General features: G+C 39.9%; 1 protein-coding gene across 2 annotated transcripts in view; it reads right to left on the bottom strand.

Annotated features, from left to right (window-relative positions):
* Positions 1-12,760, bottom strand: part of ERBIN (erbb2 interacting protein) — a 172,718-nt gene that overhangs the window by 39,723 nt on the left and 120,235 nt on the right. For both annotated transcript variants that reach the window (XM_075269806.1, XM_075269807.1), the window contains exons 9-13: positions 7,772-7,835; positions 6,312-6,386; positions 4,532-4,676; positions 3,623-3,695; positions 1,119-1,248 (exon numbers count right to left, since the gene is read on the bottom strand). In XM_075269806.1, coding sequence (XP_075125907.1) covers positions 1,119-1,248; positions 3,623-3,695; positions 4,532-4,676; positions 6,312-6,386; positions 7,772-7,835 — 487 coding nt within the window. The remainder of the gene's footprint in view (positions 1-1,118; positions 1,249-3,622; positions 3,696-4,531; positions 4,677-6,311; positions 6,387-7,771; positions 7,836-12,760) is intronic.

Raw genomic sequence — 12,760 nt, 5'->3', positions numbered from 1 at the left:
CTATAAAATTAGCAAAAACACATAGCAAATAAGTACAATACAAACGTAAATGCTAATGAATTCTCTCATGAATAAGATGTAAAACTTAAAGCGTGTAAACGGCCGAACACCAAGGGGTGAAGCGCAGTGAATATTTGATGCGCTTAACCCCTTGGTGTTCGGACGTTTACACGCATTGCTATGGGAGAGAGGTAATTGATCGAATACTATTCGCTCAACACTAAATATGTATATATATATATATATATATATATATATATATATATATATATATATAGTACAGTGAGTGAGTACTGCAGCTTGTGCACAGGAAATTAAAGCTGATCTGCAGGGGGATGATCTAATACCGATTCCCTATCTTAAAGGGGTCGTCTGGCCTCAAATTGATTTTTCATATGATGACCTAGAATAGGTGATCAGTATGTCATCTGTTGGTGCCCGACACCCAGACCCTGCACAGATCAACCGTTCTGACAGCCTATGGGCACTAGAAGTTGCAAGTGGACGGGGAGCATGTGCAGTACTGCTCCTATTCACGTAACCCAGATACTGCTGGAACTGCTTATCCGTGTGGGGTCTGTGTGTCAGACCCTGACTTAACACATACTGATAAACCTATCAGAATGGAAAATCCATTAGGGGCCTGACAACTATTTTAAGAATAAGAAATCAAAAATTTTTTTAATTTTTTTTTAAATTTTATTTATAAAATAACTAAGTATTAATGAAAATAAACATATTGAATAAATAAATAATATACATATATCTATATATCTCTCTATCTGTACACTCACACACATATATATAATGACATTACACACACACGCACGCACTCACACACACACTCACACACACACACACGTCTATTACACATACGCCTATACCAGTGAACTTACTGGTTGTGTCTGTTAACCCTATTAACAAATCATTAGAAATTACAGACGCTTTTCCTCTAGACTAGGAATCCTGCCAGACAAAACTGATTAATCTGAGAAAAAGTGAAGAAGAGCTGCGAGCTAAGAACCTTTAGACAGTCACTGTTTACTCGCTTACAGTTCCACTGAAATTGATTCTAAAGCAATTCACACATTGCATGATGAATAAAGCAGTCATTGCACCTCTGGGGGAAGCTGCGTTAAGAAGTTATGATCAGCAGCAAACGTCCGTATCTGAGAAAATTGCCCGATAGAGGAAGGTAAAGCTTCAATCTCATTGAAACTGCAATCCAGCTCTTCAAGGGAAACCAGCCTGGAGGGAGAAGACATTGCCATTTAAATAATAAAGTGTACAAGTTTCAGAAAGCTTAGACGAAAACTTCACAGAATTGCTCAAGAATCGCACTGATAAAAATCAGGAAGTTCATTTAATTCAGCTTGTAACATTTTCTATATTGCATTATATATGGTGATTACCAGGGCAATAAACCTAAATAAAGAGGGAAGGAAAAACAACTTCGTCTGCACACAGCCAAGAAACTGGTAGGAAAGTGGTTGTGTAAACAGGGACTTTTGGCCTCAAACAGTTTTTGCTACAAAACAATGGTGCCGATATATATTAGACAAACCGTAGCTGAACTTGGCCATGAATGTAATGTATATGGGGTCCCCCTGACCTAGATGGCAGATGTTAGGAGACAAAAAAAAAAAAAAAAGGGGACTGGGCATGTTGGATTTGAACAGGTCCTATCCTTTGTTCTTATAGGAGAATAGCTGCTGCCAGCTAAGTCTAGCAGCATCCCTATCCCCTCTATGTTTTATGGTGGTGTCAGGTGGAAAAGGGTTGTCCCATAACCATAATAACCGATCCTGAACATACAGTCCTATGAAAAAGTTTGGGCACCCCTATTAATCTTAATCATTTTTTGTTCTAAATATTTTGGTGTTTGCAACAGCCATTTCAGTTTGATATATCTAATAACTGATGGACACAGTAATATTTCAGGATTGAAATGAGGTTTATTGTACTAACAGAAAATGTGCAATATGCATTAAACCAAAATTTGACCGGTGCAAAAGTATGGGCACCCTTATCATTTTATTGATTTGAATTCCCCTAACTACTTTTTACTGACATACTGAAGCACAAAATTGGTTTTGTAACCTCAGTGAGCTTTGAACTTCATAGCCAGATGTATCCAATCATAAGAAAAGGTATTTAAGGTGGCCAATTGCAAGTTGATCTCCTATTTGAATCTCCTCTGAAGTGTGGCATCATGGGCTACTCAAAACAACTCTCAAATGATCTGAAAACAAAGATTGTTCAACATAGTTGTTCAGGGGAAGGATACAAAAAGTTGTCTCCGAGATTTAACCTGTCAGTTTCCACTGTGAGGAACATAGTAAGGAAATGGAAGACCACAGGGACAGTTCTTGTTAAGCCCAGAAGTGGCAGGCCAAGAAAAATATCAGAAAGGCAGAGAAGAAGAATGGTGAGAACAGTCAAGGACAATCCACAGACACCTCCAAAGAGCTGCAGCATCATCTTGCTGCAGATGGTGTCACTGTGCATCGGTCAACTATACAGCGCACTTTGCACAAATAGAAGCTGTATGGGAGAGTGATGAGAAAGAAGCCGTTTCTGCACGTACGCCACAAATAGAGTTGCCTGAGGTATGAAAAAGCACATTTGGACAAGGCAGCTTCATTTTGGAAACAAAAATTGAGTTGTTTGGTTATAAAAAAAAAGGCGTTATGCATGGCGTCCAAAAAGAAACAGCATTCCAAGAAAAACACATGCTACCCACTGTAAAATTTGGTGGAGGTTCCATCATGCTTTGGGGCTGTGTGGCCAATGCCGGCATCGGGAATCTTGTTAAAGTTGAGAGTCGCATGGATTCCACTCAGTATCAGCAGATTCTTGAGAATAATGTTCAAGAATCAGTGACGAAGTTGAAGTTACGCCGGGGATGGATATTTCAGCAAGACAATGATCCAAAACACCGCTCCAAATCCTCAGGCATTCATGCAGAGGAACAATTACAATGTTCTGGAATGGCCATCCCAGTCCCCAGACCTGAATATCATTGAACATCTGTGGGATGATTGGAAGCGGGCTGTCCATGCTCGGCGACCATCTAACTTAACTGAACTTGAATTGTTTGTCCAAAATACCTTTATCCAGGATCCAGGAACTGATTAAAAGCTACAGGAAGCAACTAGAGGCTGTTATCTTTGCAAAAGGAGGATCTACTAAATATTAATGTCACTTTTCTGTTGAGGTGCCCATACTTTTGCACCGGTCAAATTTTGGTTTAATGCATATTGCACATTTTCTGTTAGTACAATAAACCTCATTTCAATCCTGAAATATTACTGTGTCCATCATTTATTAGATATATCAAACTGAAATGGCTGTTGCAAATACCAAAATATTTAGAACTAAAAATGATTAAGATTAATAGGGGTGCCCAAACTTTTTCATAGGACTGTAGGTAATAAGAGTCAGAGTTGAGAGGCCCACCATGGAGATCACCCTTCTCCAAACAACAACAACTGGTCTGAATGGATTGGCCATGGCACACTGCCAATCCATTCAATCTCTATGGGACTTATGGAGGAAGCAAGCGTACAGCACTGGTGTTTATTTAAGGGAGGGTATTTAATAGGGTACAGTCTAAACTTACCCCCCAATGGTGTCTGGTAAATACATAAGCTGGTTTTCATCAATTTTCAGAGTTGTCATCTTCTTCAATGCACCTGAAATAAATTCATATTAAACTTGTTTTTTGCATATTTTTTTTTAATTCGTATAAATTTCCTACTTTACTCCTTCTAAGTTCATGATGAAATGCAATGGAGATCAGCTGTATTTGAATTGATAGAATGTATTTGCTCAAAGTCTACAGTAATAAAAGAACTTTCTAATATTACTTTTAAAGGGATAGTCTATGACCACTCAATCACTGGCCAAAACAGCGAGCTGTCTCAGCTTGTCATCGGCTTGTGGAGAGTGAACAGGGTTGTTGGGGAACAGGAAGTATTGACAAATGGAGAATCGATGAGGTGATTTTGACTTATTTTATCTTAGCAATTTTCAAAAATTTTAATAGATACAAATACATTGGCTCATATTTACTAATGGTGTAGAACTTAGGCTGAAAATACGCCAAATTTATCACAGTGACTGATGCTGAATAATAAATCTGATGTATCTTTGGACTGTCTAGTCTATGTTTGTATCACCTTTTTGTTGGCTTATATTAGTCAAGAATTTTTCATGCATTTTGGCACATTTAAGCCACACCCCTTTTTGAGAATACACACCCACATGTCAAGGATGTTGAAAAATTTTAGCCTTAATTTGATAAGTCACATTGCACCAAAGATGTGCAATGTTTACTTTAGTGTCTAGTCATAACCACAATGGTAAATCTGGGCCTATATGATGAACTTTTACCAACGCAGATGTGAACTGGGCTAAGTTCCTGAAAAGTGTGAATCACACCATCCTAAAGTCACCCTACAAGGTGCAGTAGTCTCTTCTTTTCGTGTAGTATTGATAGGTCATGTTACATCTCCTACTAGATACCAACCAATAGATTCTGGTAACTGTTGTATGGCATTGCTCGACAGCAGCATGTCTTGTAAATTTTCACACCCAGAAATTCCATCTTCCACCATTTCTATGTTGTTTTTTGACAGATCGAAATATGTTAGTTGCTTCAGGCTTCCAAGAAACTGTAGCAAAAGAAAAGGCACACTATGTAAGGCGGCGTATGACCGGTGTTCATAAACATATCACGTGCATGTTTAGTTAGATGGAAGAATCTCTACATTCTTAACAAAGACAAGCTGTTCGATCTACTTGAAAACAAATGCAGATATTCTAGAGGTTTTACATTTCTGAAATGTTTATCTCCTGCATCATGGTACGGATAGATGGAAAAAGTGATAATATCAGATTAGTGACACATTTGTTTGTGCAGGAGTATGAAATTCTCAATACCAAAAAAAGATTACTTCCAATATTGCCATATTTATAAATGACAAGAGTGTGCACAGGGTGAACAGTTTGGAATTCTTTAAGCAGATTTTATATATTGTGTCCAGGAGAAAGTCTCCTTCTATATAATATAATGGGGTTTTACAACATTAGGATAAAATATTCTGTGAGAGAGTGAAGGGTATGGTGTGGGAGGACAGGTATATTCCAGCCAGGCAGCTAAAGGGTGTTTGGTAAAGACCCACACCAGGGAGGTCAGCTGTGTAATTAAGAGCGGAGTGTGACCCCAGCCGGAAGAAGACGCGGTTTCTATTGAAGATGGAGGCATCGCTGGCAAGAGTTCTCTGGCAGCAGTGGGGATGCCCCCATTGCCGTTTGAGCGCTGGGGCTCGCCCCTGTTGCTGCAAGATAACTCATTTGCATACCAGTAAAAGCCGGTATTTCTACGGAACGGTGGGCCAGAAGCGACTGTGCAAGGTAGGAGATGAATAGCCTTTCTTAAGGCTATTCCGACATGATAAATAGAAAACAATGTTGTTTTAGTGGTAGAATCCCTTTAAGGGTCTTGCTAGCATGTTGTAATATTGTATTGAACTTGTTTATAGTGAGAATCTGAAATTCTTAAAGGGATTCTATAAAAAAAAAAAAAAAATCTGGTATTTTAAAGGGGTTTTCTGGGCTAAATAATTAATGACTTCTCCTTAGCATGGCAGGGATCCAACACCTAGGCCCCTGGCTGATATGCTGTTTGAAGAGATTGCAGCCTTCTGGTGAGCCCAAAAGCCAATTCAATATTTACCAAGCACTGTGCTGTACAATAATGTAGTTGCTGTACATGGCATCACAGATCACCAGAATGGAACCAAGAGGCAATTGGGTCATGTGCCCTATGAATGGGACATCACATGGCCTATGAAGTGGAAACTGCCATTTCATACAGCTAATACAAGGAGGTCAATTTTGTCAGTCCCCCACGGATCTCCTATTGACATCCTATCCTAGGGATGGACCATCAATTACAAAGTTCGTTACTTTTTTTTTTTTTTTTTTTTTTTTATGTGGGGACGGGGTGAGGTTATTTCAGGTTAAAGATCCTTTGTCTATAAAAGAATTGTTTGCATAATAATAATAAAAAAAAACAAAACACAAAACATTCTTTACAAAGACATTCTGTTCAGTGGATCTTCTACGGGTTTCACATTTCTGAAATGTTTACCACCTGTGTGTTCCTTCAGAGGTATGCCGAAGACATTGTTCCTGAGTTTTTACTATATGTAAGGGAACGCTAAAAATGTAGCAACTATATTCTGTTGGGGTCACACATATCACATACATACTTCATTGACTCTATTAGAGTGTATTATACGTACCCCTGGAATATAGGATAGTCTATTGCCATCCATCCAGAATTCCTTCAATCCACTTAATTGTTCAAGTACTTCAGGCTAAAAGAAAAGCAGGGACAATAGACATCATACATACATTATATAGGTAAACTCCGCTAGGTTATTGCTGAAACTTACAAACATATACACATAAAACAGAAGTGCACTTAAGGTGATCCTTGTAACATAGGACACTGCAGGCGACAGATACTTGATGCATGTAAGAATGCCGTATGACGTCACTATTGCATGAACCTGGTATGGCATTTACTTTCCCCAATGAAAATCAGGCGAGGACTTTAGATTGTTGTGTCAGTATGACCTTCACTTTTCCAATGCCTATTAGAGGATTCACAGACTACTGTACATGTAAACTCTTAAATCATGAAGAAATAATATAGTCATCCTCTCTTAGTTGTGGCCAACAGCCACATCCAATGAAGCCACCACCTTTAGAGGACTCCCAGAGACCATCATCATCATTGGTCACCCAGATTCATACATCTGATTAAAAAAAAGTTAATATAAAACAGAAAAAAAAAATTAACATGAAAAGGTAAAAACAAAAAAAAAAAAGTTTTTACCTTGATTGTACAAAATGACAAATGTAGTTTTTACTGTTAAACAGCTGACCATTAGCAGAATGACCCCAGGAGCAACATTGATCTGTTTAGCCACACCGAAGGCCAAAAAGAACACGACTGGGCCGCCTGCCACTTGTAACATACACCAAGGTCACTTTTAGGTTTTATGTACTGCAGTATATTACTTTATTGGGAGTCCAAGCAAAAGTGAACATCCTGCTGAACAGACAGTGTAATGGAGACCGTCCTAGACTGTGAGAGGGTCGTCCTAGAATAAGAAAACATGTCTGCTTTTATTGACAGCGCCACCTGTCCATTCACTTCAATAGACCTGAGTCGCAATGCCAGACATAACCCATGGACAGGTGTGGCACTGTCTCTGGGAGAAGCAGACAAGCTTTTATTATGCTGGTACAACCCCCTTAGAGACACATTCAGTAATAGAGTTTATTTCAAGGCAGATAGATCAATAGATAGATAGATAGATAGATAGATAGATAGATAGATAGATAGAAAATAGATAGATAGATAATAGATAGATAGCTAGATAGATAGATGATAGCTAGCTAGCTAGAGATATATATGATAGATAGATAAATAGAGAGATAGAGAGATAAATAGATATGAGATAGATAGATAGATAGATAGATAGATAAATATGAGCTAGATAGTATACGACAGATAGATAGATAGATAGATAGATAGATAGATCAATTAGATAGATGATAGATAGATAGATAGATAGATAGATAGATAGATAGATAGATAGATGATAGGATAGATATTGACCATATGAGGAGTACGTAGTATATAAAATCACATGACACGGCTGTGACTTGCAGGGACTTTTTCAGAACTTACCACTTCTGTGAATTCATTACTTCCGAGATCCAGTCTCTCAAGCTGTGTAAGTCTATTCATAGTTCTGAAAGAGGAAGGTATCAGGGAACCATGTTATATTTTTGTAGGTAACCAGTACATATATTACAATTAAATCTCATATCCTCTTGACATCAACTAACTCAAAAGCAGCAAAAATTTGCAGTAGGGAGATATGTAATGTGTAGACATCACATCACAGAACATGGGAACCAGCAGAGGTCATATACAGTGTGTGGGCAGAGAATGGTGCTGGGAATCAATAGAAAAGTTTCCATAAGTATTCCTTTTGTTATGTTCCCATAGGTAAACCACGTTAGCAAAAGTCTAAAAATCTTGCTTAGAAAGACTCCAAACACTGTGATAATCCAGAAGCAGTTTCCAGGCAGTAGGATGAAATATGAGGGAAGCTGTCAGTGGGTCTGACACTGCAAAACTGCTGGACAGGAGCCTTGGAAAGCTGTATAAACATACCATGGTTTTTCCAGTTTTATGGAAATAACATCTAATAGTTGCATAATAAAATACTGTGTAACTGTATAGAATATTTTGTGACTCAACTTTTCACCACTTTAATATCTCTTTTGCTGTCAGACTTCACAGCTCATGGACAGATGTCCTGACATTTTCCTTTAGAATTTGTTGGTATAATTCAGATTCATTGTTTCATCAATGACGGCGTTCTGGCCAAGACGATGCAAGGTCCAAACCATTACACCCCCCACCACAGATGCTTATGAGGTTTTTATACTGAAATGCATTCCCAAATACAACGCTTCTCATTTTAGCTGAAAAGCTCTATTTTGGTCCATAAAACATTGTTCTAATAGCCTTTTGAATACTCCTTGTTTTTTTTTTTGTTTGTTTGTTTTTTTGTTTTTTTTTTAGCAAACTGCAGAAGGGGCAGCAATGTTCCTTCTTCTTGCAAACCTGCCATGTAGATCATTGTTGTTCAGTGTCCTCTTGAACATTAACATTAGCAAACGTCAGCAAGGCCATTAATTACTTAGAGATTACCCCGGGGTTCCTTTGTCACCTTGTAACTATAACTTGGTGAGATCTTCGTTGGTCAGCCACTCCTGGGCAGGGTAATAGTGGTCTGAATTTCCTCTGCCTGTACACAGTTTGTTTGACTGAGGATTGGTGGAGTCCAAATTCTTAAGAGATGGTTTTGTAGCCTTTGTCAGCCTGGTAAGCATTAACAACTCTTCTTCTGAGGTCCTCAGAAATCTCCTTTGTTTGTATCATGATACATTTCCACTTGTGAAGATCAGGCTTTAAGTCAAAATTATGCAGAAATATAGAAAATTCTGAAGGTTTCACAAATTTTCAAGTGCCACTGTACATATACACAGTCCAGTCCTATTAATGTGACCACCACTTACTTTTGACGTCAATGTTAAATAACCAATGGCAGAAGGCACGTGTCAGCAGCCATCTGGGTGCACTCATCATTGTGGAAGGCATGATGGATCAACACACGTATGCATCTATCCTTGCGGACTATGTTCTCTCCTACATGTGAAATGTTTTTACTCAGGATGATGGCATCTACCAGCAGGACAATGCGACGTGTCATAAAGCTCGCAGTGTATGTGCGTGGTTCAAGGAGCACCAAGATGAGTTTACCGTACTCCCTTGGCCAGCAAATTCCCCGGACTTGAACCCAATCGGGAATCTGTGGGACCACCTCCATCGGGTTGTTCACGCCATGGATGCTCAACCGCGTAACCTAGCGCAGCTGGACACAGCACTGGAGTTGGCATGGCTCAACATCCCAATGACATCATCACAACATCCCCTCTCTTCCTGCACGTCTCGCAGCGGTCCACTCTGCCAAAGGTGGCTACTCTGGATTTTGACAGGTGGTCACATTAATGTGAATGGACTGTGTACTTACCAGTCCATTCGGCCAGGGACCTCCTTCTCATTCTCAGGTATTCACATTAATATGACTGTACATATATCTACATATCTAACTTACAGATGCCAAATGAACCTTCGTTTGTTAACCATAAGCTAAAGGGGGCTATAAGGATACATTCAGTGTAAAAACCAGAAGCCTTTTAAGCACATAAGACGAGCACAGTGTATATATGTGAACAGAGCCTTAACTAATCCCACAATGTACTGCTGCAATCTGTGGAAGAACTGTGTAGTAAATATTTCATCCTCTGAAGAGCTATCGCAGGGTAATGAAATCAATAGGCTGTCCATGTAATGCAAGGACATGCTGGGTTCTCCACAGCAAGAAATGTTCTTTGTATCCACTCTACACATAGGCTCATCTATATTAAATCCCTGGTATATATCATATTTATATTCCTCATATTTATTATAATAATAGGGTATCACAGAAACCGATAAGAGTTTCCTGCAGCCTGCCTTTACAGTTTGCTAGTTTCCTCTTATGTATGGCAGAGAACAATCAGGAATGGCCACTCCTGGTACTCGATCAGTTGCTATATTGGGATAACTGTATTGTTCATCCCTTTATAGTTTGCATTTGTCGGCGGCACATCACCCGGTTTGCACAGGACAATGTGCTGCCGATAAACCAAGGCTGTGCAGTCGGGTGTTGTTTACTTTCATAGCAATGATTATCAATGAATTACTGGAGCTTTATAGTTTCTGTCTGACCATGAACGTCAGCCATATATGAAAGAGTCGGCCATGGAACAGGAGTTGGGCGGTGGAATAATAGAGTTGGTTTGCCCTACCGACTTCAAAGCCTTGCAACACATGAGTTTCCATGGAAAGGTATCTGCGCTCATGCCTTAACTCATTGGGTGATCTTTGGCACTTTTACCCTTCCTAGGATGACTGACCCATGTAAGGCAGCATTGAAGAAGGATATAGACTTTAGTAAAGGGGATTGGTCTCCCCACTGCTTTCCTGCTCCTAGAGAAAGCAAGTCCCTTACTATGTATAGACACATAAATACAGGAATGTTCGGTTTGCAAATCCTGCCCGTGCCCCAGCACTCAAGATATTACAGCAGACATCAGATTTACAGCAGCAGAGATAAAACCAGAAGGAATTACTGCTGACAAGTTCTTCGTTCTTTTCTTGCTTTTCTTTCTGGTCAACAGCTGAATCTTTTCTTCTATAAACCATCATGAACAGACCAAGGATTGTGGTCAGGCCAGTCCAATAATAACTATTGACAAGAGCAGAATGAACCGAGCAGGAAAACATACAAAGATCCAAGTGCGTGATATGGAGGAATGCAAGTTCAACAAACATCCTTATCCCAGCACTGCCAGTATAATGAAGGGTGTGCCCTAATGAGACAGGCGCACAGTCAGCCAAGGCGGCTCGCTGCAGCTACCTGGCACCGCACCATTAATTCTAATTAGTGTGTGCATGTCACAGGACCATAGAACGCACCACTAATCACATTTAGGCAGAAAATGTACCATCTGCTATCACTAACCCTGCAAGATTTGGTGCGTACCTACATATAATTCTAATTGACTCTGCATATTAATTATTTTGTCGCTTATTGTTTTTTCAGGCAAGCTATAAAACAAACATTGCAGCCAGGTAACCATACTTGTTATATGGCGACACAGCTGAGATAAACAGTACGCTTCAGCCACGTCTCAAGATATCGGCATTGGAGAAACAATATTGCTTCCATGGCTACTTTCACCAAACACTGGCATGTAGCCCTAGGCTAATGTTGATAAGGCTTTGGTTTTAATCCACCAGATAAAGTATTACAAACAAGACTTAAAGAACGGGGCATCAGTCTCTAAAGACACAGCGCTAAACCCAGACATGAACGATGGAAACAAAGACACAATAGCTGCTCCATTTGTCAGTTTCTAGCATTCTTTGTATGATCCTGACCAAAACAGTCTTATAGAATTCCCACAGAAAACAAAGGGGTTAATCTACTGCTGAGCTCCTGGTCTACACTCTGCCCTTTCAGGGATAAGGAGGAAAAAAATATTGAGTGTTGACGGCGCTCTCTGGTCAAAAATGGATGATCTTTATTGAAGGGTAACAGGCACCTCCAATAAAGATCATCCATTTTTGATCAGAGAGCGCCGTCAACACTCCTTGTGACTCCCGGATTCCTATTGGCTAACCGGTAGATGTAAGGCGTGCTGCTCCCTCCACCTGCTTTGTCTGCCCGGTGTGGCAAAAACTCTACACGTTGGTTGTGCACGTTCTTGTCACAACCCAAACAGGTGAGAGGCCATTTGGTTTATGAACTACCTCTTTTCTATATACCAAACTGTCACCAAAAAATGCTACACTGTCATTGGTCTGCTCGGTGTGACCTTGTGTTTTTTTCGAGTCTTTCAGGGATAAGGGGTTTAAAGGATTTGGGGTAAACTAAGGGATGGCCAAGGTGTAAAACAAAAGAAAAAAAGTTATAGTCACCAATCCCCAAGGATGTTTTACAGTACTGGCCCCCTTTCCAGTCTGAGTTGGACTTCACCATGGAAGTGGAGAAGCTCACATGGATACGGAGAACAATCCCCCACCTCAGCGGTCACTGGCAATGAACCAGTAATGTATGTGAGTGGAGGTCCCTCGCCAGTTAGAGACCGTGTCAGCCTCTCCGATTCCAATGCAGAAAGTTTTGGCATGTAATGGAAAGGGGTCCTAGATTGTACAATGGAGTGCTAGCCATAGGCTAGTATGACTTTATGATTTTGCACCCACCCTGACGCCCCTCGAGTTTGCACTAAAACCTGGACAATCCCTCAAATCTTTTAATCCTACTGTAGACAGGACACAGAAGGGGAGGGGGGCTCTTACCCCAGCCACACACAAGACCGTGAGGGAAAAGTGGGAATACAGCGGAGCTCCTGGGACAAAATAACTCCATACAAAGGAATATTCTGACATTCTATAGCATATAATGCAGGACATATAGGTATATTTTCATTTTGCTTATGTTAATGAAAGTATTGAACGCATGTCCCATGTCACAAAGTCCCATGAATGCTATAC

The sequence above is a fragment of the Leptodactylus fuscus genome, chromosome 1 (genome assembly GCF_031893055.1).
Source record: "Leptodactylus fuscus isolate aLepFus1 chromosome 1, aLepFus1.hap2, whole genome shotgun sequence".
NCBI classification, from domain to species: Eukaryota; Metazoa; Chordata; class Amphibia; order Anura; family Leptodactylidae; genus Leptodactylus; species Leptodactylus fuscus.
Note: the sequence above shows the minus strand (reverse complement) of the source record. Positions and strands in the feature narration are given on the sequence as shown.